The sequence below is a fragment of the Bombus vosnesenskii genome, unplaced genomic scaffold, assembly GCF_011952255.1.
Source record: "Bombus vosnesenskii isolate JDL3184/JDL3185 unplaced genomic scaffold, Bvos_JDL3184-5_v1.1 scf7180000013263, whole genome shotgun sequence".
NCBI classification, from domain to species: domain Eukaryota; kingdom Metazoa; phylum Arthropoda; class Insecta; order Hymenoptera; family Apidae; genus Bombus; species Bombus vosnesenskii.
This window is the reverse complement of record NW_022882923.1, coordinates 3,981,653-4,007,550: the sequence shown is the minus strand read 5'-3', so window position 1 is coordinate 4,007,550 and position 25,898 is coordinate 3,981,653. Positions and strand designations below refer to the sequence as shown.

The window sequence follows — 25,898 nt, the reverse complement described above, 5'->3', positions numbered from 1 at the left end:
GCGACTAAGTTCTTTTACTTCATCGGCTATTATTTGTAATAATAATTTCAGTGGTATCAAGATTATTATTAATTGGAATTTATTTGATATTTTTAAAGATTTAAAGTACCATAAGTACATTTCGTTCATAAATCTCTACAGTATTGAAGGTCTATTAACGAAATATTTAGTTTCGTAAAGAATTACGCTTACTTCATAGCCAACATTTCATAATTCAAAGCATACATAATAAGCTGGAAGAATAGTTATACCATTTAAGATCCTCTCACGAGATTGTCCTCTACAAAGAAGGAAACTAATGGAGCATTCTGCAGACTTAATAACTGGTCTTTTCTATGATCTTGTACTTGTATTCTCCGCGATAATCCTTTAATAAAATTCAACCTCCACGGCTGTATAAAAGCATTGATTCCTCACTCAGAAAGCTGCCTGAAGAAAATTAAGATACTTAACTCTAATCTCCACGAATAATTAATAGATTTAACAGACAACATTTCTTATGGAATAAAGATGAGATCAGAGCTAAATATGGTAAAATACAACACTATTTATTACGATACTATGCAATGATCTGGTGCAAGTAAAATTAAAAATCACACACGATACGTTACGAATTTCATTCAAACTTAAACAGAAGATAAAAAGTGAATTCATCGTAAGGAATAAAATTAAATCTTTTCATCTTATCTTTATGAAAGTATATATTCTCTATGTAGCAGCAAAATTTTCCTTTCCGCGTCAATTAACACAGTAGATGATTTACGTTTCGTGTCACGTTAATTGATGGTAACTGGTCTAAAGTGTATTAAACGCGTTTCTCGGAAACCAGTCGCTGTTTCTTTTCAAATTCCTCTATGGACTGTATCATGAATCCCGCTTCGTTCCGCTGAGAAATTAGTTTTGTAGACTCGTTAGGCGCTCTTTTGAGGAAACATAGACTGCTAATTGCGTGCACTACCTATTAGCGTAGGCTATCAACGCACAGGATACGTATATCGTCCCGATTGTGACCTTCTTCTATGGCCATTACCGATACCTAAATCGACCTAATTTCGAGACACCGCGAAACTTTGTGGGAAATGTAACCTGTAGAGAGCGAGCGGAAGTTTCGAAACTGACGACAGCCAGTTAGGTTGAAACGAAGTCTTTTGTTGTGACGCAAAGTTGTTGGCGCGGTTTCCAGTCCACTCACGGTTAATGAGCTTTGGGCGAAAGTGTTGGTGAAAGGGCTATGTCTCAGAGAAATGCTGATATGAATTTTATATATTTCGTGGTAGACTTGAGCAATACTAGTTTAGATAAGATAGTTGTTAACAAACTGAGGTAGTTTGCGTCAATTTGATATATGTTTGTAATAAACGTGAGAGAGAATCTTGCGCTTGGGTTGCAGAAATTTGATTTTTTATTATTTTGATTAAATGAATTTGGAAGATTATAGTTAGTTTGACAGATATTTAAAATTGCTTTAATTCAATGTTAATAAATTCAATATAGACATTTCTGGTATAGGAACAGTGAAAGTTGGATCAATATGTAGATGTTCCGAATCTATTTCAATAATTTTTAGAAATTAGGATCGTATAGCCTGTATTTAAGGAATGCTAAAAACAGAAACAAAGATTTTTATATAAAAATGGATTCTTTACAACTTTATGAAAAAAGCATGATGAATATATAAAATAAACTTGCTTGTATTTAGAATTAAACAAGGTAAAAATAGCTGAATGATCGACATAATCACTTGCTATCAACACTCAAGATAAAAATATATCCTCCTGCTGCTAATTTAAAGTTAACATGAATGAACAGTTAAATTTATAACTTCACAAACTTCCTGTATTGCCTCATATTAAGGCCGCTATCAGCCCCTTCATTCATTACAGTCTTTTACTAAAGTTTTAAGCAATTTATGTTCTCGTAAAATGTTTCTTTTATTTCTTCTCGCAGAACGTATTGACTATCTTTCAAGAAGATCTTGAAACCTTTTGTATACTTCTACTAATTATACTATTAATATCAATATAATGTGTTTAAAGAAAAGATCCTATTCTTCAGAATACGAACTTCATATCTAAGGTTCTTCCCAGATGCTTGTCGATATCATTTTACCATTACCATAACCCGCGTTATTGAATCGTTAAAACTTTACAGTTTTAAGAATTTCAGGCAGATTTATGGGGGCGACCGAATAACTCATAAACGTATATATTTCTTGCGAACTAGTTCGCGTTTACTTTCATCGCCGACGGTCCGGACCCAAACGACGCAAGTTTCCCAAACGAATCAGACACAAGGAATTTCTGTCGCGTCGGATAAAACCTTCGCAAGGAACGTCGCGATATATCGACTGATGCAAATATTTGAACGAACTTTTATTTCCATATTGTGTGTCATGTATAAAACATTTGAATTTTTATTAGCACTGTAGAGAGACACGATTGTCATGGTTATATTTGTAAAATTTAGGTATATAAAAATGGCTATATAAAAATTGTAAGATATTTACTGTATATTTGGTAAAAAATTACTATACAGCATGAATAGCCATCTTAAGCGTATAATGAGTATTACATATTGACCCATGGAAGAGATATTGAAATATATTAATATAATGTATAATTGAGCATTTAAATAAGGAAAACCGGTGCAAGTTGATGTAGTGAAATTATCTGCACGTTATATGTACATATTATGGCTGGGTATCTGAAGTTTATTAGCCAAGTACTTTACACACTGCAGTGTACATTCGTATACGTAGGCGTTGGTAGTCGCTATTCAATAGCTTCCGTTTCTAGAGAAATAAAGTAAATATTCGTGTTGCCTTTTCAATCTATCTGGAGATACTATACAGAACTTTATATTACATAATTTGACATTAAGTCGTTTGAAAATAACGTAATTACGTTGGGTTATGTGATTTATATTTTTTTATGGAGATGTTTTTATATAATTACCAGAAGGATACACTGATACGTCTCCTTTGAAGAAGGCTGATACAGTGCATCAATTTTCATAACCACGTAAAATCGTCAATATCAAAACTTTGTTTATTCGTTCTGGATAATCATGAATCTCATCTATTTATAATTGTTCTTAATTTTTGTAACGATAATAGCGTAATTCAGTAGCTGCAGCCACTAGATAAATAATAGCTGCAATGGATAATTGGATAAGCAATAATCCAGGAAAAATTCTAAGTATCCTAAAGCTGGTAAAAGAAAAAGAAATTCAAGAGGCAAGAAGGGAATGGCCTCAATAACCCTTGCTGACTCGTCAGTGAAAAAACGGCTGAAAAATGAAGCAAGGGGAAAAGATAATAGAAAACTAATAAAATAAGAAGGAGCACGGAAGGAATTGTGTAACTCTTTAATGAGAAATAACAATGATGAAGAAATTAAAGCCGCAAGTAGCGGTAAGAAAAGTATAAATAAAAAAGTCAGTTAGAAAGACTTAATAATAAGCCTACGCCTGATGAAAATGAATCAAAATCGGAAATTGAAGATGCCTTATGTTTAACATGTTTAACTGAACCATGTTAAAAATCTGAGGAAAGTGAATAATTTATTCAATGCATACTATGTGTGGAATGTGGTAAAGACATTCCCAATTATGTATGTATTAATTACTACTTGGATTTAGAAAGTAATTATCTCCTTATGTTGTTTTTAAGTAAAAATATTTATACTTATTTTATTTATGTATATTATATTATCAATGATTAGTTTATTAATTTATTTATTAATTTAAACAACAACACGAGTATATTTCGGGCAATAAAAATGGTTCTTAAGAATAACAATAAAATTAATCGTATCAAAATGCTCCACCACAGGAGATTCATCAAATAATCATTTTATAACTTATTTCGCATATATTTTTCTGAAAGTTTAATTTACGATATGTAATGAGGAAGGTTCAAACTACGTTTCAGCATACTCTACGTTATTGATTCAAACAAAAATTGCAGAAATCAGAAACTGAAAAATGTATCGACTTATACTTCTGTAACAAACTTCTCCAATACAATTATAATAGTCGAATCCCATAAATAATAATAAATAAAATAGTACTAATGAAATTTCGAAAAATGTTTCGCGTAACACAAATAGCGTAATATTCATAAAAGGTGTATTCATAAAGTGTTCGAATAATTTTGGTGAGCTTGTGTAGTTTTCTGGACGAGCGTCAAGCAGCTCGCTTTGTTTCCGTTATTATTAGAAACAGTGACATCCGTGGCATCCAAATTTCGCGCGATTCTGATCAATTTTTCACGCATGCTGTATTCGCGAGAACCAAATAGTCCGTCGATGTTGCGTTTTGTTTTCTTCTTTTTTGCTTCCTTTTCCTTTCACTTTCTTTCTTCGAGGAGCTTTCACACAAAGCTTTTTTCCAACGCGAGCCTGTTATGTGGCGTAAAATTATTGTCGGCGTGTGATCCGCCCGGATAGAAAACGATTCGCCTTTTTTTGTGACCGTGAAAGTAAGCAGGAGCGGTTTTCATTCGGCTATACAGAAATAAACCTGCCAAGAAACCGTACAAATTAATTAGCGGGCAGATTTCTCGCGGCCAGTGAGAGCACACGCGCTCGTTATTTGGAACACTGAAAGTTTCATTCTAGATCTGATCGTCGATATGCACGGCACTATAATTGATCTTCCTCCCGGTATTGTCTTCCGGTTATTCATCAGTGCAGTGACGAATAATATTTGCATTGAAAGAGGAAAGTATGCAGGTTCAATGGAATACATTCTGTTACATCATAGTCATGGAAAGAGTGTGCTAATAATTTAATATTCGGTTGCATCCTCTTCGGAAATTACGTAACTCTAGAATTGCGTATGAGAAAATAGGGAGTTGGTGATGAAGCGAAGACATTGATGAATATGAATATTAGAAATCTGCAATTTTTATCTAATAGATAAAAATTCTAAATGAACATCGTATTTTATTCGTTTGAAAAAACATGTATTTTAATTTTATACTTCGTACAATACGTATCAATTCTTAAATTCTGATACATCATCCAATATATTATTAACGATATTTTGAAAACATAAATAAATTATTGCTTGAACAACGTTGTTATTCGCATTAAGTTTAAGGTACACTAGGTTTAAAACCTTTTAAAAATTCAACAAAAGAAAAAGACATAACTTATCATGTTGTTGAATATGATCTGCGTATTAAAATACTCGTCTTTAGTCATCAAATGACGTTAAAATAAAATGATTTTCGTATATACATTAGTATTGTTTATATATAATTTAATTAATGGTCACATAATAGCCCACTTCGTCTCAGTCATATCAATCTCACTTACAGTTCATCATAACTAGAGATTAATGTCCGACTTGTACTTTTTTTATAAATTATATTCAGTTATACGCTCCTATTTTGTATTATATTACATTAATCGGTTTTCTTGTTGCATTCTTTTTTCTCTTCCTTTCTTTTGTACAATTTGACGTAATATGACGCTAATTTGATGCGAAAAATGGACTATTTGACTCGCCTGTTAATAACAATAACAATAATAAAAATAATAATAGCAATTGTACGATCAAACGACAAAAACGTATTCGTGGTAGCAGCAGATATTAAGTTGCCGTATTCCTGAGCGCAGGGGTGTAATCGTTATTAATGCGGGCCTAGGTCACGGGCGGCGGATCGTCTTTGGAGGCGGCTAGTTAGTTCGCGGGAAGGCCAGTGGCCGCGCTCGCGCTCACTATAAATAATCATGGCGCGGGGATGTCCAAGTATAGACCGTTGGGAGTTTGCCAGCCTGCGAGGAGGCCTCAGCTATTTTTGAGGCTGTCGCCGCTACGAGCGCTACAACGCGCGATAGACGCTCTCTAATCAAAACTGCACGGCCGAAGAACGACAGAGATGGCCGCTCTGTCTTTTCCGACCGCGAACCACGGGCCTACGCAACACGCTCCCACCTAGCATGCACAATTTCCCCACTCTTAGCATACACACCGATTACCGGTCTTTGCGCGACCTTGGGTAGAATTGATTTATCGCGTTAATCATCTTGACACGGACCAGTGGAGGGTCCACGTGTTTCATCAAATTCTTTTCGATTACATATTGTACATACTCCGCACGAAAACTGCAGCTATATGTGTATCATGTGTCATAATTATAACGCTCTCGTCGGTTATTTATCACCTTATTAGTTAGATCATTTTCGTTGGATGGCTAATTTAGTGGATCATAAGGTCACAAATTATGGTATCATGTAAACGTAGAATGATGTTAGTCGTTAGAATGAATAATTTCTTCAACGTGGATTGTCGCGTAATACTGTATATAGTACTTTAATATTGTATAATTCAGCTATTTTATGTGAAAGACAAACTCTTTTATGCTAAAAGATCTTGAATCGTCAGCTACTTTTAACGGTATTGAATGATTCAATCCAAGAGCGAAAATGGTAAATGGTTGTTCAACCTCTCTCAATTTGCGAATCTTATACGTATATGGAGGTGTTTTAAAACAACCGCCACGGGTGCTACATCAACGTCAATACCTGCGCGACGCTAGACGCGCAGAAACTTTCTCCATGGGTTAGCATCTTGTATACTTCATTCAAACTAATACTCCGTACGGTTGTCAAACGGCTTAAGGCGATAATTGAATGAAAACTTTCTCATTATTATAAACAATTAGGAAAATTAAATAAATATTTCTTGCGTTTTGAAAAGCTATTCCATATTGAGTAAATATTTTGAGATTTCTTCGAATAATTATGAAATATACTACGGAGTGATAATTCATTTCGCTGGTTCTTTGTTCAAATATGGTATAAGCGTCAAAGGGCGCTGCCGCAATCAGCCGCAATCGGTGAACTGGTCAGTGAAGTGTGTGTTTGTCGTGAGAAGTGGGTGAGGTATTTGATTGCGAGCGGTTCACCTAATTTCGCATTGAAGGACCGTATCATTGTGGTTCATTGTTGTGAACGATTTGTCAGTAGTAAGTTTCATTCTTGTTTAGATGTTAATATTTGAGAGACGGTCACGAATCGTCGTTTAGCGTGGGTTGTCGATTTGGCAGATGAGTTGTCAATGAAAATCGATCCCGAATTATCTGGGGCAAAGGGCATCAGCCGGATTGGACAGTTGCCGAATTTAAATGCAACTTGTCGATTTGCTGATCGTTCGATCAGGAACATTGCCTGCGTGTACTCTTAGGCGTAGTGATGAACGTGTTCCGTGACGAAATACCCTGTCGCTGATATTGTATACGGAAAAATATAATTCGTCGTTTCGGCTTCGATTTTCTGGTCATCCGTCGAAGGCCATTGTTTTTATCATTCGGTTGTTTCAATCATTCATTGAACTTTACGTGTGTCTATTTATGCAAATTTAAGGAGAGTGAAACTATTTGTTAATAAAATATTACGAAAATTATCAGAAAAATTTTCATCAATTTTTTCATATATTTAGTAATCAGTATTTAAGAATTCATACTCTGTGTTCTGTTATAATGCGGATGTGTTAGAATATTAACATACTTTAATAGTATTATAGCAGTTTTATATAGCATTAGATAATTATACTAATAACTCTGCTAATAAAATGTCACGGAGGCATTCTGTAGTTGACCAAGAACCATGGGAAACTTTCCAGACTTCTTCATCAACCAAAACTACCACTATGACAACTGCAGCAAAGCTGTATGGCAAGGATTTGAGTGAATACGATGATGTGGATGTGGACGATTTGTTGGCACAACTCACTCCAGAAGAAATTAATATATTAGCAAAGGAGGTGGATCCTGATGTAAGAGAACTAGAATTGTCGTTGCCATGTTTAATTTATGATAGCTGATATAAATATATTTCATACACTCTTTATTCTTATAGGATAGCTTTATGCCACCATCGCAACGTTGCAGCTATGAATGTGACAAGAGTCCTACAGGACCGCTAAATCGCAAGAAACTTATTGAACACATCAACAAACAAGCTTTAGAGACACCAGATAGACCAGAATTAAAACCTTATGTACCTGGTGTAATAAGAGGGAAAAAGGTATTGTTTTAAATCAAATATTTTGTTTTTAATACATTTGAAATGAAAAATATTGATATATATGTTTTTGTTGTATACTTTTAGTGGGTTCCTCCTCCTCAAGAAACTGCAAAAGAAAAAGAAGCAGATGAGCAAATTGCTATTGATCTTGGAGAGGAATATGAGCAAGCATTGTCTAATGCTACTCAAGAAGAAATTATTGATCTTGCTGGTGAATATAATTTTCTAGGATAGAATAATATAATTTTTAGTTTTAGTAATGGTAGATTTATTTTGACATTTAATATTAATTTTTTGCGTGTAGCTATTCTTGGATTTCATTCCATGATGAATCAAGATCAGTATCATGCTTCCCTATTAAATTCTGGCCAACCTGTTGGTTTGGGTTGGGATGGTGTAACGAAAGCTAGTCAACCAAAACCTTATCCAATGGAGCCACCTAATGATACAGACGTTGACGCTACTATTAAACAAGTGCGAGAAGATGATACTTCGCTAATTGATTTAAATTGGAATAACATTAAAGTAGGTATATGAAACCTATTACTGATTGTACACTCACAGAACGTTTGGTATTTATGATTACATAACGTTATTATATGTAACATTATTATTTTCCAGAATATATCTGATGAAAAGTTTATCCAACTATTTGAAGGACTGGAGATAAATACACATCTCGAATCCTTAAGTTTAACAAATGTGGGACTCACTGATAAGACTGCACAAAGGTTGGCAGATGCCTTAGAGAAAAATTCTACGCTCAGAGTACTCAAGTTAGTATAATGCATTTTATCTACTTTGTATTGTAAAAATAATCTTTATTAGATATAATATGTTAAACCTATAACTTTTTAGTGTGGAAACAAACTTTATAAGCCCAGCTGTGATAGTGAGGCTCATCAGGGCACTCCTTAAAACAAAGTCAATAGAAGAATTTCGATGTTCGAATCAGGTAAGATGCAGTAAAAATTTTATATTTTTACATCTATTAATTTATCTACCAAATATAATAAAATTTTCGTGATGATTAATATATTTTGTTTTTGCATTTAATATGTAGAGGTCACAGGTGCTGGGAAATAAAATTGAGATGGAAATTACACAATTGGTGGAACAAAATCCGACATTGCTCCGACTTGGTCTTCACTTGGAGTTTAACGATGCTAGACATCGCGTGGCCGCACATTTACAACGCAACATTGATAGGAGTAAGTAGAAATAATATATTTATAAAAAATATTTCCTTCGTGGAAGTTTTAATTTTGGACATATCAAAATAATTTTTTATGAAGGTTCTGTGAAAAATTTTATATTGAACTTAAATAAGAAATAACTTTATTCCTTTTTCTATATATTTTTGTATACAGAATCTGTTCTTTAACATAAAATGATCATTTATCATTTAAGTCTTAAGTGATATTCATCAAATAAATCATAAGTGTTAATGTCTCATTCTTGATATAACTTTGTAGTTGTATCAGAGATATCAATTATTCATTAGATCAAACAATTAATCTTTTTTCAGGTATATTATAATTAAAATATCAGTTCACATGTCTCAAATATTCATTTATAATGAAAAAAGTTTTTCCAGATGATTTATTTATCGAGGGATATGTGCCACATTGGAATCGTACTTTTTATATTATTCAAACAATTATTCTCACATTCTAAATAGAGATGATTTTTTCCTGTCGTTCATGCTGCAGTGATATTCATACTGTTAATTTTTCGTTTAGATGGGAGCAATTGTATGGGGGACCATGGAGATTATATGACGAAATGCTTCTAACTCTTCCGAATCTGCTTCGTAGTCTTTCATAGCGCTTTATTAGCACATCATCATTCATCCATTCATCCTGCTAAATTCATTTATTATTTTTCTAGCTAGTGATATAGAGGTAATTATGAGTGTACCCATTTGCAATCAACATTTCTTCATATCTCTAACAATCTATGCACTCTAATAACCCCTTTCATCTAGCCACTTTGAAAGTTCCATTTCATTTCTCGCACTAGGAAGATGTTGTACCTAGAAACTTCATCGACAAGTGTAAAATATAATCTGTTTCCAATTTTCAGCCAAGTACAGGACCAAAGATTAAAGTGCATAGGCATTTAATTTGGTATGAGTCTATTTAAGTCGCGATTATTTCCCATTATTGCTTATATATAGCTTATTTAACATTGATAAGCAGCAGAGCAGATGTAAACTTTGATTCATGCTTTTGTGCAGTTTCGCTTTATTTAATTTACTAAGGAAAATGATTGTTAATAGTATTAGTTTAGAAAAAACATGAAAACACTAATTATTTTCGGATAAAAAACGATGAATTTTCAAGACAATGACAACTTCTCAACTATAAATTCTTCTAGGTCCAAACCTTGCCTTATATTCACCTTGCAGCATGCATATCTTTCACATAGTTTCATGTTTCCAGTGCAAGCTTTTTATCTGTTTCGTTTTATCATTCTCACGTTCATCTCACAATTATAATGTTGAAAATGTTTCACGTAAATATGTGAAACGCCTGCATTGATTTATATTTTGTCTGAAACTTGTTCTATCCTTACGAAATTGCTATAATAGTATTCGAAAGATTTTAACGAATTATTTATTTTGTTAGTCTGTCGTGTGCAACGCGCTAAGCTAGAGGCCGGTGAACTTCCTAAAAGTTTCGCTATCCCAGTAGGTGGTGTAAGAAACGAAACGTAGCGTTGACTTTTTATAGCGCAGTGAGTAATATTTGTAGGCAAGAAAGTCCTGTATTGAAAACTTGTCTTTAATGCCTGATTTTTTCGACCAATGTACAATTTTCATGATGTCGAATGTAAGTGAATGTCCAGATAAAACGGTATCCTTGATTCGTAAATTAAATTATTTGCTTGTGATTGTTTATTTGTTAACTGCATTTTGTACCGGTTTGATTAATTCATGAATAGACCTTGGTCTAACAGTTCTTAAAATTGAGCGTAAAATATCAGTTTGAGTCAATAAATATGTTCATATTTGTATATTCTTTATATTAGTAAAAAAGAAAATAGCCAGTACTTTTAACAATAAAATAAATAACTAGCGGATAATCATGAGCATTATTAGGATTGAGAATTCTATTCAATTAATATCTGATATTATAATGATATTATGGCACAATTATCATGGCTGTATATCAGTATAATAATTACCAATTATCAAAAATATTTACAGCAATGATAGTTATCAAATATAAATATAACAAAAAACTATATTATCTGCAGCACTAATAGCTGCGTATTGACGGTAACAGTGACAACAATGACTAACAATGACAACAATCTTTTATACGTACACTATTATTAACATTCATGCATCCACCGCACGATTTTATTTTAAGTTGCTCGCATTATCTCTTCTCTCATTTCAATCTGTCGCACACATCTGCTAAAGCAATAACGATAAACTATAGTATAAGAAAGTACACGAAGAGAAATACGACAATCTATTCGAACACAAACGAATCTTTCAATGCGATGATCAATTGATATGATAAGTACACACATCTCAGATTGTCTTTCCAGGCGGAGTCCTCAAATCAACGTATGCCAATGGTCCACACCCTATTTCGCAATTTATGGTCTCATTGTCGCGTAGATGCGCGTCACATAACGTTTAGGTTGTACGACAATTACAGTGATCACGATGAGCCCAAAGGATTACGATGGCGAGCCACGCCTATTTTAACTGATTAGGGATCTCGAAACGATCAATTAATCGTAATGAAGTTATCTATCTGTGTCACACTTGCTACAGTCCTTAAATTTTTACATTCCAATCTCGTTTCAACAAATACAAAAATTTGCAACATTTCAAGCAAAACTTTTATACAAAATTAAAACGAGAAATCACGTATGTCTATATTTCCATTAAACTTAAGAAACTATTTAATATCACAATTTCGAAAATGAATGCATGTAGTAAGCAGGATTAATGATGAAGAAAAAGACCGATTTGGATCGCTTCGATTTCTCTTATTTTTGTTTAGTCGCCATATAGAATGGATTAGTTTGTATAACGATTTTACCACCCACCGATATGAGACTCTACGAGTCAGAGCTGCGATGTATACTTACGACACCTCTATTCTTTCCCAACAGTACGGAAAGACCTAACGCTGCGGCTACAGTTCCGATTCTTTAACATGAACCACAGGAAACCTGCCTTGATTCAATGAAAGGTAGCTACCCCTTAAGTGGTGGTCGATCAACAGATTGATGCTGCGCGTTTTTCTTGCGGCAAGCCTTAACTGCTCTTGTTACTTTGCAGCTTAACTAACGTTGCTTTTCGATAGATGCAAGGTTTTGTGCGCTTGAGAGGAAGACAGGATCAGTGTAAAAGCGTTTTGGGCTACGAACGATGTTCAAGTATTTGAGAACTTTTTACGGTTACTTGAGAGGTCTACAATTTCTAGGAAATTATGTTTTATGAGATTCTGTGACATAGATTCTTAATAGTGAAAGAGTTACAACAATAGTTTATTATTGGAAGAAAATTGTAATGAAAATTTTATTTTATTTTGGTATTTTCTACTAAAGATATTTAAAGTATAGTTTACGGTAATATATATGTTATATTTTAAGCCTTCAAACTTTTGTAATTAATATTGTTTCATACGTTATAGTATAAATAAAGGTATCTAGATTCAAAGATAATATATATGACAACGAAAGAATCTATTTTTAAGAAATTCTGAACTATTTGTAATTTTGGTATCTGCTGAAATTCAATAACATAATTTTCAATAAAAATACAAAGATTTTCCAGTAAATGGAAATTTATAATAGTATCGGGTTTACAATTTTGAATGACAAAGAATCATGCGCCGTTGAAATTAAGAATGAATGAATTTATGTCAAGGAGGATCTCACAAAACATAGGATTCATTCGTTGCATGGTTAGTATCTCGTTCGTAATGCATCACGACACGTTAGTTCGTAATGAAAGTCGAAAACAGAGTTTTGCGCTTGATCTGACACGTCGTTAACTGCGAATGGTGTTTGTAGACGAGCTTTAACTCTGGTCGACGGCCTCGCTCTCAGGATTTAGGTGCACATCCTATCAAACCCGATGAAGTCGTGACGCGTTAATTTCCACGCAAGCTTCCAGAAGCTCGGTTCACCTTGCGTGACGTCCTCTCGACGTTAAATGTCGAGCAGCGAGCGGTTTAACGTGTGACGACGTGCCTAGTGATGGGATCAACCGTATCGCGAGTAACATCGTAAAGTCTGATGAAGCATTTGACTAATTGCCTTCGAATTTTCCGTCAAGTATTCCCAACGGATACGTAAAAGCGACTCGAAATTAATCTTGTTCTCCTTATTCGTTGAAAATTTATATTATTTGTTACTACACTTTGTAGAGATTGTGAAATATTTTTTAGTTGATGATTAGATTACTTTTCAATAATTATTTTATGTTATAGAATGTTACTGTTCTAGAAAATGTTTCTTCAAGATTTAATGGAATTAATAGTATGTTTAATATATTTCAATATATTATTCGATATATTTTAGTTACTGTCAAAACTTTAACAAAGTATTTCAATCGATTAACATATAAAGATAATAATTTTGTGTTATACAAGTTTACAATATTTCATAGCTTTTTATATTGTGATACTATTTCCGATAACCGTTTTCATGATCCCATCACTAAATGTGCGCTAGCAGCCGAAAGTACGAGACTGTATAATTATGATGAAATCTATGATAATTAAGCTGTACCCTTAATAAGAGCAACTAACAACTAGTTATTTAATCATAGTAAAATGATCTTAATAATTAGCATATTTTTTTGGTTGGTAGTACAAGGACTAAACCTTCTTTTACTTCTTTATTTTCATTCAAGAATCATATTCTTCCTGTTACATGCAAAGAGTTCAGATAATATTATAGGATAGTTTATATAATAATTACAATTAACATTACAATTATCAGAATCTAATCTGTATCTCATTAACATAATTACAACTAAAAGCTAAACACGTATATACATATAATCTTTTTTCCATTTAGTAAGAGACAATTTATTAATATTATTATTTACGTCTGTAAATATTTTAACTTTGTAATAATTATAAATAATATATAACATATATAATATCCTCTTTTATTTTTCGATTTATAGTGTTCGAAAAACGATATTTAATGCTTTCATGTGAGCCCAGGTCTCTTACTTTTGGCCGATAGTGCACGCCAGCGATAGTGTAACTACCATACACGCTGATACATGGCAGCAGGTTCGGATCGCGATGAAACTGTTCCGTTGGATCAACCGCGAACTGCTCCCGATAAAGTTTTTCCCTTGCGCGAGGGTACAACTCAATTAACCGGTCGTTTGGTGGAAAGTTCGTAGCCAGATCGCCGCTTTACAGCTCAGATTAGCTGTTTGCCTAGGAATACGGGAGTAATTTCTTCTCGTCACGCGAATAACTTTCCAACTTAGCTACGGGACACAATGTTTTTGCCTAAAAGCCAGCTAGAAGTTCCTCAAGTTATATTTTGCCCTTTTACGTCGTATTGTTAACCCCTTGCGTTTCAACCAAGTTATTATTGATTTGAGCGGAGACATTTCGAGAGTCGTTTGAAAGCAATTGGTCAATTAGACTATAATAGTTTAGCAGAGTTAGAAATTAGTACCGCGTGCGATGTAAATTTCGTAAATTTGTTATACTTTGATCGTTCGATTTATGGTTACATAAATGCGTAATAAATTGAAACGGTCGTACAATTTTTCGTACAACGGTATTACAACGTTTTTAGCGTATTAAGATTAGCCAGATTTTATTCTACGTGTCAGTTTTGTGGGAATTTAACAGACGGGAAAATTGACGGGTTTCGTATTTCACGGAGATTGTATAAAATTAAATTCTCAACTTTGACGCTTTGGGCTATGTCTGCATCAATGTATAACATTTCATTTCACGAAAATGCCTGTGACATTTTTTTATATAAACACGCGTTTGATGGTATTTTTTCACTAGCTTATTAAATATGCTATGGTGAAACATTTATTTGCGACAAACGAGACAACCAGACATTTTTAATATGCGAGAGGACAGCTGCAATTGTGTCATACATCTAAAAGTGTAGGGAATGAAAATTTAAATTAATTCAGGATAGAAAATTTATTGGTTACGCAAGGGGTTATCTGTTCATTCAGGAATCTTCTAGAAGCTCTTTAAATTATGTAAAAGTTATTAACCCTTTCTTGCCCAACAATTTTTATTTAGTTTTTTTAGAAGAATAAATATTATATATATGAAAAAATCTTAAAAGTCAATCATACTGTTATTTATCCGTAGACAAGCAAAATTTTGTTCTTCGATTTTTCCGAAATGAACAATTATCTAATATAATATTAGAGTCGATAAATATTCTAAGAGATTTTCAAATGTTTCTTGACATCTAAAATAATACAAAAAATTATATTTTAATGTTAAATCGATCCATTTTTCATCTTGTTGTTTGCAAAGTTATATTGCATACGATGTACAACATGAAAATTATATTTAATTAAAAATAACACGGAACAATAAAGGGTTAATTACAACTAATATCTCATCGGTACATATAAACTAATGAAAACTATCACTTTAGACACTAAATTCTACCCTCATAATGATATAAATCCATCGACGAAAAGAGTTTCAGCTATTCAACGAACGCTTAAAAACCAGAAAATAATCGTGAAAATCGAAATTATTCGAAAGTGGACCAATTTACATGGTTGAAACGGTAAATCCCCGACCAAATCGGATCGATTATGCGCGAGCTTATTTCGCCTTTCTGATAACTATTTGCGGGCATAAACTTCATCACAGTGGTCGAACGATTTTCACGATTAGCCGAATTTAACGCTTTAAATGTCAAACGAGCGTCGAGCACCGCGGATTTCCAAAGTGCTCGATGTTCATGCATCGACGAAATTTCCAGCGGATCGCTCGTGTTTCCGTCATAACACGTCATGGACGTGTTATTACCAGGCTAAAAGATTGCTGTGACGTACGAGTTTCCACGTAAATCCACTACCTTTCCTCCCCTTCTGTTTCAGTGTTTGAAATGTGACGTGCATCGACGTGTTGAAACGTTTTCTTTGAAAATAACAGCGTGATATACGATATTTTCGATTAACACGATCGTCTTGTTTGCAGTTGGACCTGTCTTTTCTTTCTTTACTAACAGATTGGACAATTAACTCTTAAAAGCTATCGTCGAAAGAAATTACATTGATGCGCTATCATGGGTGAAATTCTATCTAAATATATCATTTTTAATTTAGAAATAAATGAAGTCAAGTAAATGTAATTGATGTTACCCTTACGTTTGATATTAGACGAAAGGTGGTATTATTAAGGGACGATAATATTAAAGAAAAATACGTTTGGTGTGAGATTTCACCCATGGTAACCCTTAAGGGTTAAGATCGTTTGTGGAGCTTCTTTCTTCTTGCATGGAACTAACGCGTGGAAAGTATACATATCGTTCCTTTTTGCATTCGGGAACGAAGGAGTTTTATTGGTAAATCTTTTACTAGAAGAAAAAGGAAGGAGCTCCAATGATTTATGCGAGGATCGAATTATAAAGAATTTTGCGCTCACGATTGATTTTGTGCTTACTGTTGAAATTAATTATATATTGGATAAAGATTACAATATTATATTATTTTTGTCCAGTATAATGATCATATTGTAATTTAACGAACTAGTTATTGATTTAATATTTCACATGTATTCGCTGTCATATTGGACAAGAGCTGTGCCACGAAAAATTCCTCGATATAAATGAAAGGAATTTAAATGATGTCGCATATTTCCAGCAGATCGTGATGAAAAATAATTCCGTTGAAAATAAAATTCCACAGATAGGACGAGTGTTTCGAAATTGCGGAAAATCATATAAAAAAAAAAAAAGGAAATGTAGAAATGTCGTAAAATTCTTTGGTTCGTCCTTGTTCAACCATTCATTCCATCGAAACGTTGCAAAGAGAAGAATTCTACGGGGACTTTTCCAACAGTTTGCCCCCTCCGATGCATGTCCTAACGAAGCTCGAACGAACGCGCGCTGTTTGCTGGCTCGAGACGAAAGTTGTTTAATTCGGCGCCATGATGGATGTATCAGCGACTCTAGGAAAAAGCAGCAGCAATTTCTGCGATAGAAAGTCCGAATTCGGGACGAACGAAAGACAATTAAAAAGCAACGAGCATCCATGGCCAAGCACACACGCGGATATATTTTACGTCGTCGCCCGGGTTATTCCTGGCTCGCGTGGAAATTGCAATTTTCCCGGTCGGATTACGTTCTGAACGAGGCCAGGGACACTCTCTTTCTCTTTCTAATTCGAAGTTCCGCCGGTTTTAATCGTGTAACGGTTGCGCGCTTTGGCACGCCGGAAATCGCGATAATTGATTCGAAAAGCTTCCCTTTTTTCATCGAGATAAATCGGATATCATCGTGTTGTTTGCCGTAAATATTCAGCTGAAGCGTCAAAATAGAGCTTCTTCGTTAGAGCTGTATGATATTAGTTTGTTATTATTGTTGCTTATGTTTAATTGTAGTAGTGGAGAATATCTTTTTTTATTAAATTTCTACGAGAGAAATAGCCGATGGAAAAATTTTTTCCGCAGATCATCTTCTGTTAAGTTTCATTAATTGTAGGATGAAAAATTGGAATTTTATCAGAAATGTTATATCAATAGAAGATGTAAAGGAAGAGGAAAATTTACAATCAACCAGTTTAAAAAAATATGTACATATTTTCCTTTCATCAGCGAGTCGATAAGAAGACAGCTAGGCAATTATCCTGTTCTATTTGAGTTTACTCGGAATATTTTTTGATGGAAATGAATTATTCTCTTTGCAACGTTTGCGGCGGAGCAAAAATATGTATAAAGCAGGGGTTGAAATATGACTTTGATTTCAGTTAGATAACTATTAATACGGGTGATGATTCTCCGTAAAAGAAATATATTCAAATTGCGTAATCCAATATTCTTTTGTGGGACTTTGTAGAATATGTGTTTGATCAAAATCTTAGGAAATTTTTAAGCGATTAATCTTCAAGCTTCTTTTACCTTCATTGTCAAAATTATATAAATAATTCAGAAAAAAAGGATGATGTGAGTAATCATTGACAGTTCTATCTGATTAATTAAATGCGAGAGCTTCTCAGCGTTTCAATGTGGTTTTTGATTTTTCAAAATACTTAAACAGATTCTCTTTTAACGATATTTTATTTTTCTCTATTGAAATAATCAAAATATAAAAAATAAAATTCAGGGGTCGTTTTCTTAATAATTAGAAAACAAAAAGTAAGATTCTGTTTTTTTTTTTAAACGAAGTCCCAGATATGAAAAGTTTACGTTAAACATCTTTGATTCCTTTCACGAAGAATCATCCCCTACACTACAGGACACCATTTGCATAAGAACCACTTTCACTTAACAAACTTTCATTAATCAATTTCAACCTCTGACGTGAAAAAGTGTGTGCTGCGTGTTGAACGATTGCATTCTCTTCACCGGCATGCAACCGATCGGTGAAGATTTTTTAATTCTAAAATGCTGAACGCAGATGATGACAGTGTTTCGGGTGTCTGTTGCAGTACGGCAGTCCCGGCTCGGGGTGGCGACATCTTAACGCGAAGTGGCGTTCGCCTAGGTATTATTTGTACATATATTATATATTTATTTACCTATATGTTATACATACGTACATATATAATATGCATAAGATATATATATATATATAGATACATAAAGAAAAGAAAAAACACCACTTACTATCACGCATTGCTCGCGACATAAATGATAATTTCACGTAAATGATAATTCGCATCGTGTAACTTGTGAACAAGAATCGATAAGCGGACGTTCTTGGCGAAGCTTCTTTTTCCATTTTATGTATTAATATTATGCCTCTGTCAATATGTGTCGAAGAATAAAACGATGTCGTTCTCCGGCGTTTGTTTCAATTCCAATCGCAACGCATCCGTGATGGGACACGTTCCATTTAAATTCGTCGAACAAACGATCGGGAATAATGAACCAACCGAGTGTTGTTTTCTTGTTTTTTCCCTTTTTTTCTCTTTTTCTGTCTTTGTTCCCTTTTTTTTTTCGTAAATTCTCTCCGCTTTACGTGACGATTCTCTGCCTCATTGAAGGCCGAGCACGTTCACGCTGTTACATACTATGTTCGTTTTGCATGAGTATTTGTACTTTGGCGCAAATTAAACCGCAAATAAACCGTTCTGGCATACACTATTTCGTCCCCCGTTTGTTTACCTCGATCATGTACGATCCCCCTAGCGATAATTCTCTGGTAATGAGAGCAGCGAGTTCTACTTCAACCCTTAAATCAGCTCCACCGATTCTCTATCTCTTCTTTGAATTATTATTGTACGACGATGGTCGTTTTGGCGATTAATTTCGTTGGTTCTTTGAAATTGACCAAATGTTTCTTTACAAGTGGGTACATGTAAGTGATAATCAATGAGTTTGCAAATGGAAATGGTTTGAGGTAACGTGATGGGTTCGACGAAGTGTAAGTATATAATATTATAATGCTATAATATACGCTGGTACGTAATATACGTGAATTTAAGAATTACATGTGTATAACATTATACGAGTATATAATGTTCATGCGATAAGGGATTCGAGAAATTTTTGAACATCCGCTATTTGAACTATATAAGGTGAGACAATCGTAATAATAATAAAAGACAATTTTAACGATGACCATGATCGTAGCTGGGAAAAGTGTAACTTAATATATAGGAAATGTTTAAGAAACGTTTCTATTAACTTATACTTTTGTTCATATCTTGTAATATACAGAAAGAGTACTCTCCTGTTTCGGTAAAAACTTATAGTTACTTCTTCATTCGTGTTTTAATCGTAACAGTGTAATATACAACTAATATACAATTCCTAAGAAACATCTTTAATTATAATTACTTAGAAATATAATAAAACAGAATTTAACAAAATATGATGAAAACAAAATTACTAACCTGTGAACTAATCCTAATGTTAAACTATTTCAGTTTAAGGGTTGAACGTACGATCCGCTGGCTCTATATAAACGATTGTTGGTTGAAAATTCGGTGGCGATAGCTAGGAAAATATTTTCTTGGTGTCTACATATATCAGACGACGCGAGAGCTCTTTTTATCGGCGTGCGTGCTCCCAAGTTGCCTGGTCGATTTCGAGATTGCATCCTGTGCGCCCAACGAGTAGTTAACTACCTGCAGCTTGTATCGTGCCACCAGCCAAGTTACACGGGGTAGGGCGTACGTGTTACTCCATATAATAACACGTTTAAAACTATCCACCGTGACTTTTTTAAAGCTGCTCGCTCTGATACATGTTTTCCGGGATAATCGTAGGAGGAGAGCTCGCGGAACACGCGCCGCGTTTGCTAATGAGCGTTCGCCCGCCACTGTTTGCGAGCTTCCCCTGCGATTCCGTGTTCCATCGTCCGTACAAAACGCGTTCCTCCTGTAATTTCGTTCAGAAACGACCATCTGAACGTTTCTCGAGTTCTGCAGCATAGTAACTATTGCCTCGGATGCTAGGGAGTACGTATTTCGTTCCGTGAAATTTCCAAACAATTTATACAAATTATAGAACTGAATCGATAGGACGCTGCTCAAAAACCGCGTGTCGATGCTTTTTAAAACGTTCGCGGTGGTTTTTCCTGAAAGAGCGACTATCGATGAAAGGTCCTTCGGGAGACGAGTTTTCCGAGCTTTGGTATTTATTTGGATATTCCGAACGTAGAAGTTCATGGAATTTGGAAAAATTTTGTGCAATGAGGTTTAGCGAAAATCCTACGTTCGGTAAGTTTGAAGATGTTTAAAGCTTTGAAATCGCGAATGTAGAGAAATTTCGAATATTTGAAGTCCTGTTGGCGAATGTTTGGAAATGTAGGAATTTTTGTAGGTTTTCGTTCAATGTTTATGAACGTCCTGGAAAGCTTGGGAATTTAAAATTCGTGCGAATATTAATCCTCGAATGCATGATTTCTTTAAATATAACAAAAGATTTTGAAAATATTCGTCTACTCTGAAACTAGTTTTATCTTTTCGGTTCTTTTTAGTTGTAAGAAGAATTTGTTTCAAAATAGCTACGAGATATATTATAGAACATACAAACGAATCATATCTTATTAGTTGTATTTAAATTATTTTAACGTAATAACATCCGGATATTGAAACTATAATGGACAAAGATAATGAAATGGAAAAATAGTTGACTTTTTATTTTATTCGCTTAGATTAATACTTCGTGTTGTATAATGCGGATGTATTTGATATTGGTAACATAACTATATTCAACATACCATACAGTAAGTAATACTTATCTGATTTATATTATAAAATAAAAGTACGCTATAAACTGTCAACCCAGTATGTATGCATTTAAGGATTAATAACTTCAAAACTCTGAGAATTCTAAAATTACAATTTGAAAGTTTCAAAGCTTCTTTCATATTGAAGAAAAGCTAAATATTTAGTCTAAATGTCCCAAGAATTCAAAATACGTACCAGAAAGCTTATTTGATCTTCAATTGTTTATTAAATTACTTCTTCCGTCTCTCCCTTAAAAAATTTAATGTCCCGACGTTTCCGAGATTTATCTGAAGAATTATCTTTTTGAAGCTTCTGAAATCTTGCTGCAAACAGCAGATTAACGTTCAAAGCATCTCAAATTGCTTTCACTCCCTGCTAATTAAATTCGTATAACAAATCTACGGCTGTAAAATTTTCTATTCGTTCGAAAAAATTCCAAGAGCTCCCGAATTTACGAAAATTTGCATGTTGATTAACATATCTCGACCGAAACGTGGGAGCACGATGTTTTGGGTTTCGATACTCTGTTAGCCGTGAAAATATTTGTGTCTCATCGAATCTCGACAGAAATCGCACTGCACGATACGTTTTCGCGCGGTTTTTCATTTTTGCTAGATATTTTTTATCCGTGTGGCACTGATACTTCTTTTTTTTTTAGATATACCTTCCAACATTGTCGTAGGTGGAAACAGATTTTCTGTTTCTGTAACACTATCTTTTTTTGTTCAATGTATATTTTTGTTTACTGCACTCAAGAGTAGTATTTTCTACACACAGCCATTGTGATTAAATATTAATTCAAACGTTATTTTAATTAGTGCTTGGTAGCACGCATTGGTTTGCAGTAGAGAATCTGTAAGATGGTCATCAAATGTTTAACAAGTATTAAATAGAAGTATTGGGTTGAAGAGAAAAGTTGAATGTAATATTTGACCATTATTTCAACGTTAATAAATAATCAGATTGTCGAATGCGAGTTAGAATTAACTGATTATGTATATGCACTGATAGAGATTGTGTAGGTCTCACAAGGACCAAAACATAGCAAACCCATTAAGGACCAAGCAATGAAATAATTCCTAACAAGCAATTTATTGCTTTATCAAGATAAAACAAATGTATTAGAATGATAGATGATGTTAAGAACTTTACCACGCGAATCAGAAATACAAAGAAGAGATGTTTTAATTAAAAGAACACTACCATCATAGCGTTACAAATACTCAATTTCTGCATGTGTTATTTTAAATCGTAGAAGATAGTTGGAAGAGGAGATACTGACTGAAAGAAATATTCAGTAACGTTAGAACGAAGAATTCGATGATATAAACCAACTAATTACATTATTTTCTATGAAGTAATAGCACATCGATATAATTTTTATCAAACTCCAATGAGATAAATTAGTTGACATGACAAGTGAAATATTGCGTTAATGCAAAATTGATCCTTGACGGGTTCATATTAAATGGTGACTAATCTACCGTGATTAATACCAGTAAGAAAATATTAAAAGAGAACACTGAACGAACGATCGAATGACAGAAAGGTATTAAGTCGGAAATACTTTGACACCCTGCAAGTTCCACGTGGAAGGGAGAACACTGGCGTTGTGAGTTAATTAAATTTATGTCGATTTCCCTTTTGAACGTTTGTCAGCTGAGTAGACTCGATTGTAGGTGGATTTTGAGTTGAAAGATCCGAGGACTACGGCGAATGATGTTAAGGACGGGAGAATAATAATGAGGTTTGGCCGACTGTTTGTCCGCTGAACTCTCTGTTCTTTCCTTTGCAAATGAACCCATTTGTATTCAGTCGTAGGGTTAATTCGTCCCTGGTCAATATCCACGCCTAGAAGGTCTCGTTAAATTTTAGAACGCCAAGTACGTCGGTCCACGAATACACCGAAGAAGATTATTTTCAGTATAGGAACGCGATTACGAGCAATTTCACCTGCACGTGTTTGCGCTCTTCGCGCCGTTTCCGGTTCATCCCCTGCGCTTGGCGTTGATACGCCGAAGCAAATTGCTTGTTTGCGTTATGAGTTACGTAAAAGATGAAGATAGTCCGTGTTAAATTCTCTCGAAAGTTCCAGTTTCGAGGATTATTATACGTAAATATTGAAACGGTGCTGTTTGGGATAGAAGTCCTGTGGAATAAAAGTTAAACAACCTGGTCATTGCGGAAGAAATGGGAAAGATTGAATAAAATTGTCGATTTATCTATCTTGGTATTTGTATTAGCTTATTATATACGATATAACGTCGACTTATTATACATAGTTAATCGGCAATTTTCGATACGTTTGCCGTTATAATTCGAAGTTATAGTTCTATGTCTAAGCATTCAATTGTAATAATAGAATAACGGAGTTTTACATTAATATGAATTTTGGTATATTGAGCTTTTGTATATTTGTAAAATTCTAATTAGGATTTCGATGAAGAATTTACTTGTCTTGTCGTAATAGTTAATTCATATTTCATTTACGTTCGTGTAATTCAGTTAACATAAAGTGAAAGCGAGCATCTCAAGATAGATAAATTTTAGTCAATGAAATAATAAAACAGGGTAAGAGAGAGTCCCTGGTACTGATACGACTAGGAATAAAGTTTACGAGATAACTGGGACTTGAAATCGACGTAACTTTCTTAAGATAGAAGGCATGGCACTAAAAATGAGAAATTCTGGACCAGTGGCAATTGAATTTCTAATGAAGTGAATTAACATATATTTCAAATAATATAAAAATTTAGCCGGTTTCTGAAATGATAAAGTATATCGAAATAATAAGAGCATATGGTTCCATTGCAAGAAGTAATGACACTAAAATGTTTATATTAAATAATCACCCTAAAAGAATTAACGTGCTTCAAGACAATAAATTAAGGTTTACTTAGAACGATGTAGCAGTTTATCATGTTTTTAAATAATAAAATAGATAAAGACCCATACGAGAATAAAAGCATATGGTTCTAGTATAAGAAGTGATAACAATGTAATATAAAATATCTCTCATCCATATCCTTATAAGAGATTCTTCCCATGATAGTAAAATTTTATTTACATAATACATGTATTCTTTTCCTATTTGAGAAATCATTATATATATACGAACTTAACATAGTACGTAAACAACTATTATTAGAAATGCTTATTATTCGCAATTCCATCATTTCTATCATTTTCCATTAAATTTCATTGTAATTTAACGCAAACAAAATAATTTTTCCTGAATCTAAAGTGATATCTCATTCATTTTATTTACGATATTATAAACGTTTTTTAATGTCTGTTATCATTTCAAAGAAATTATATTAATATAACACACACACACACACATACAAGAAATACGGAGAAATTATCACAAAACATAAATTCGGAAAAAGTCATCTTCGATCAAACAATCCACCAATTCGCGATCAATTTTATAACCGAATACACAATCTAGAAACGCGAACGAAATACCAATGGACGTTAAAATTGCAGACAAACCCATTAAATGTAGTTGAAAAGTTATATCGTTCGAATAATTACGATCACGGTGCAACGTGTTTCATTCTTGCACGCACAAAGACACGCGGAACAGGGGAAATTCACGTGGTTTTACCTGTGATTGATGCAGGCTGTGCTACTTTGTTCCGCGAAATTGGCGGGTAAACGCCAGGTCCGGCGGAAAAACGGCGGAACCGGCAAGACTCGCGATAGAAGTTCGAGCCAATTTATTTGCCAATTGGAGCTTCAATTACTTTTTCAGCCGGCCTGCGTACGGCTCAGTTTTTTCTTCACCGTGCCTTGCTTTTTATTTTTTTATTCCTTCGTTTTTTACTCTTTTCTTTTTTTTTTTTTTTTACTTCTCGTTTTACCGTCCTCGGTTTTTATCCTTCGTCAGAAATCGTCGACCATTTCGTCTCATCTATTTTGGATTTTACGCTGTCATCGATGCCGCCTCTACTTCTTTTTTCCTCGGCTGCCCGGTTTTTCTCCCTTTCATCAGATCCCGTGAACCAATTTTTCCTCGCTGGATATTAAAGTCGATTCCTCTATCACCGTGCGCGCATTCATCTCGAGAAATTTCATAGTTTTCGGAAATTCGACGTTTCCCCTCTATTTCTATCCATTTCAGCTGCGTTTCCGATATTCACGCCCCTCTGCGGCTCTTGCTACAGCCGATTAAATTGGATCTTTTTTTCTCCTGAAACCAGCTATTCCTGATGTTTTTACAAGCGGATGTCATGAAAAAAGTCTCTGGTGAAATATTTGTGATCCATTGGTTTATCTTTGTCCAAACGTTTAAAGTTAAGAGTTTGTCTATTGAAGCTAGAATTCAGTTTTTGGAATGTTTGAAACTTTTATATCGGAAATATCAGTTTATACACGTTAGTTTAATCTTTATACCGCGACACGTTCTATTATATTTAGATTTTCCGATGGACGTACATCATCATGTGCTACACATCATTATAGGA

At 34.0% G+C, this 25,898-nt stretch overlaps 1 protein-coding gene across 14 annotated transcripts in view; it reads left to right on the top strand.

Annotated features, from left to right (window-relative positions):
• LOC117234457 (tropomodulin) overlaps positions 1-25,898 on the top strand; it is a 114,328-nt gene that overhangs the window by 74,300 nt on the left and 14,130 nt on the right. For 6 of the 14 annotated variants that reach the window (XM_033495677.1, XM_033495750.1, XM_033495741.1 and 3 more), the window contains 9 exons: positions 7,633-7,785; positions 7,869-8,036; positions 8,121-8,247; positions 8,341-8,561; positions 8,658-8,812; positions 8,895-8,991; positions 9,100-9,247; positions 10,667-10,775; positions 18,679-19,333. In XM_033495677.1, coding sequence (XP_033351568.1) covers positions 7,633-7,785; positions 7,869-8,036; positions 8,121-8,247; positions 8,341-8,561; positions 8,658-8,812; positions 8,895-8,991; positions 9,100-9,247; positions 10,667-10,755 — 1,158 coding nt within the window. In that variant the 3' untranslated portion in view covers positions 10,756-10,775; positions 18,679-19,333. Of the gene's footprint in view, positions 1-6,648; positions 6,977-7,632; positions 7,786-7,868; positions 8,037-8,120; positions 8,248-8,340; positions 8,562-8,657; positions 8,813-8,894; positions 8,992-9,099; positions 9,248-10,666; positions 10,776-12,173; positions 12,254-18,678; positions 19,334-25,898 lie in introns of those variants that run through there. The other 8 variants (XM_033495721.1, XM_033495731.1, XM_033495758.1 and 5 more) reach the window with 7 other exon arrangements.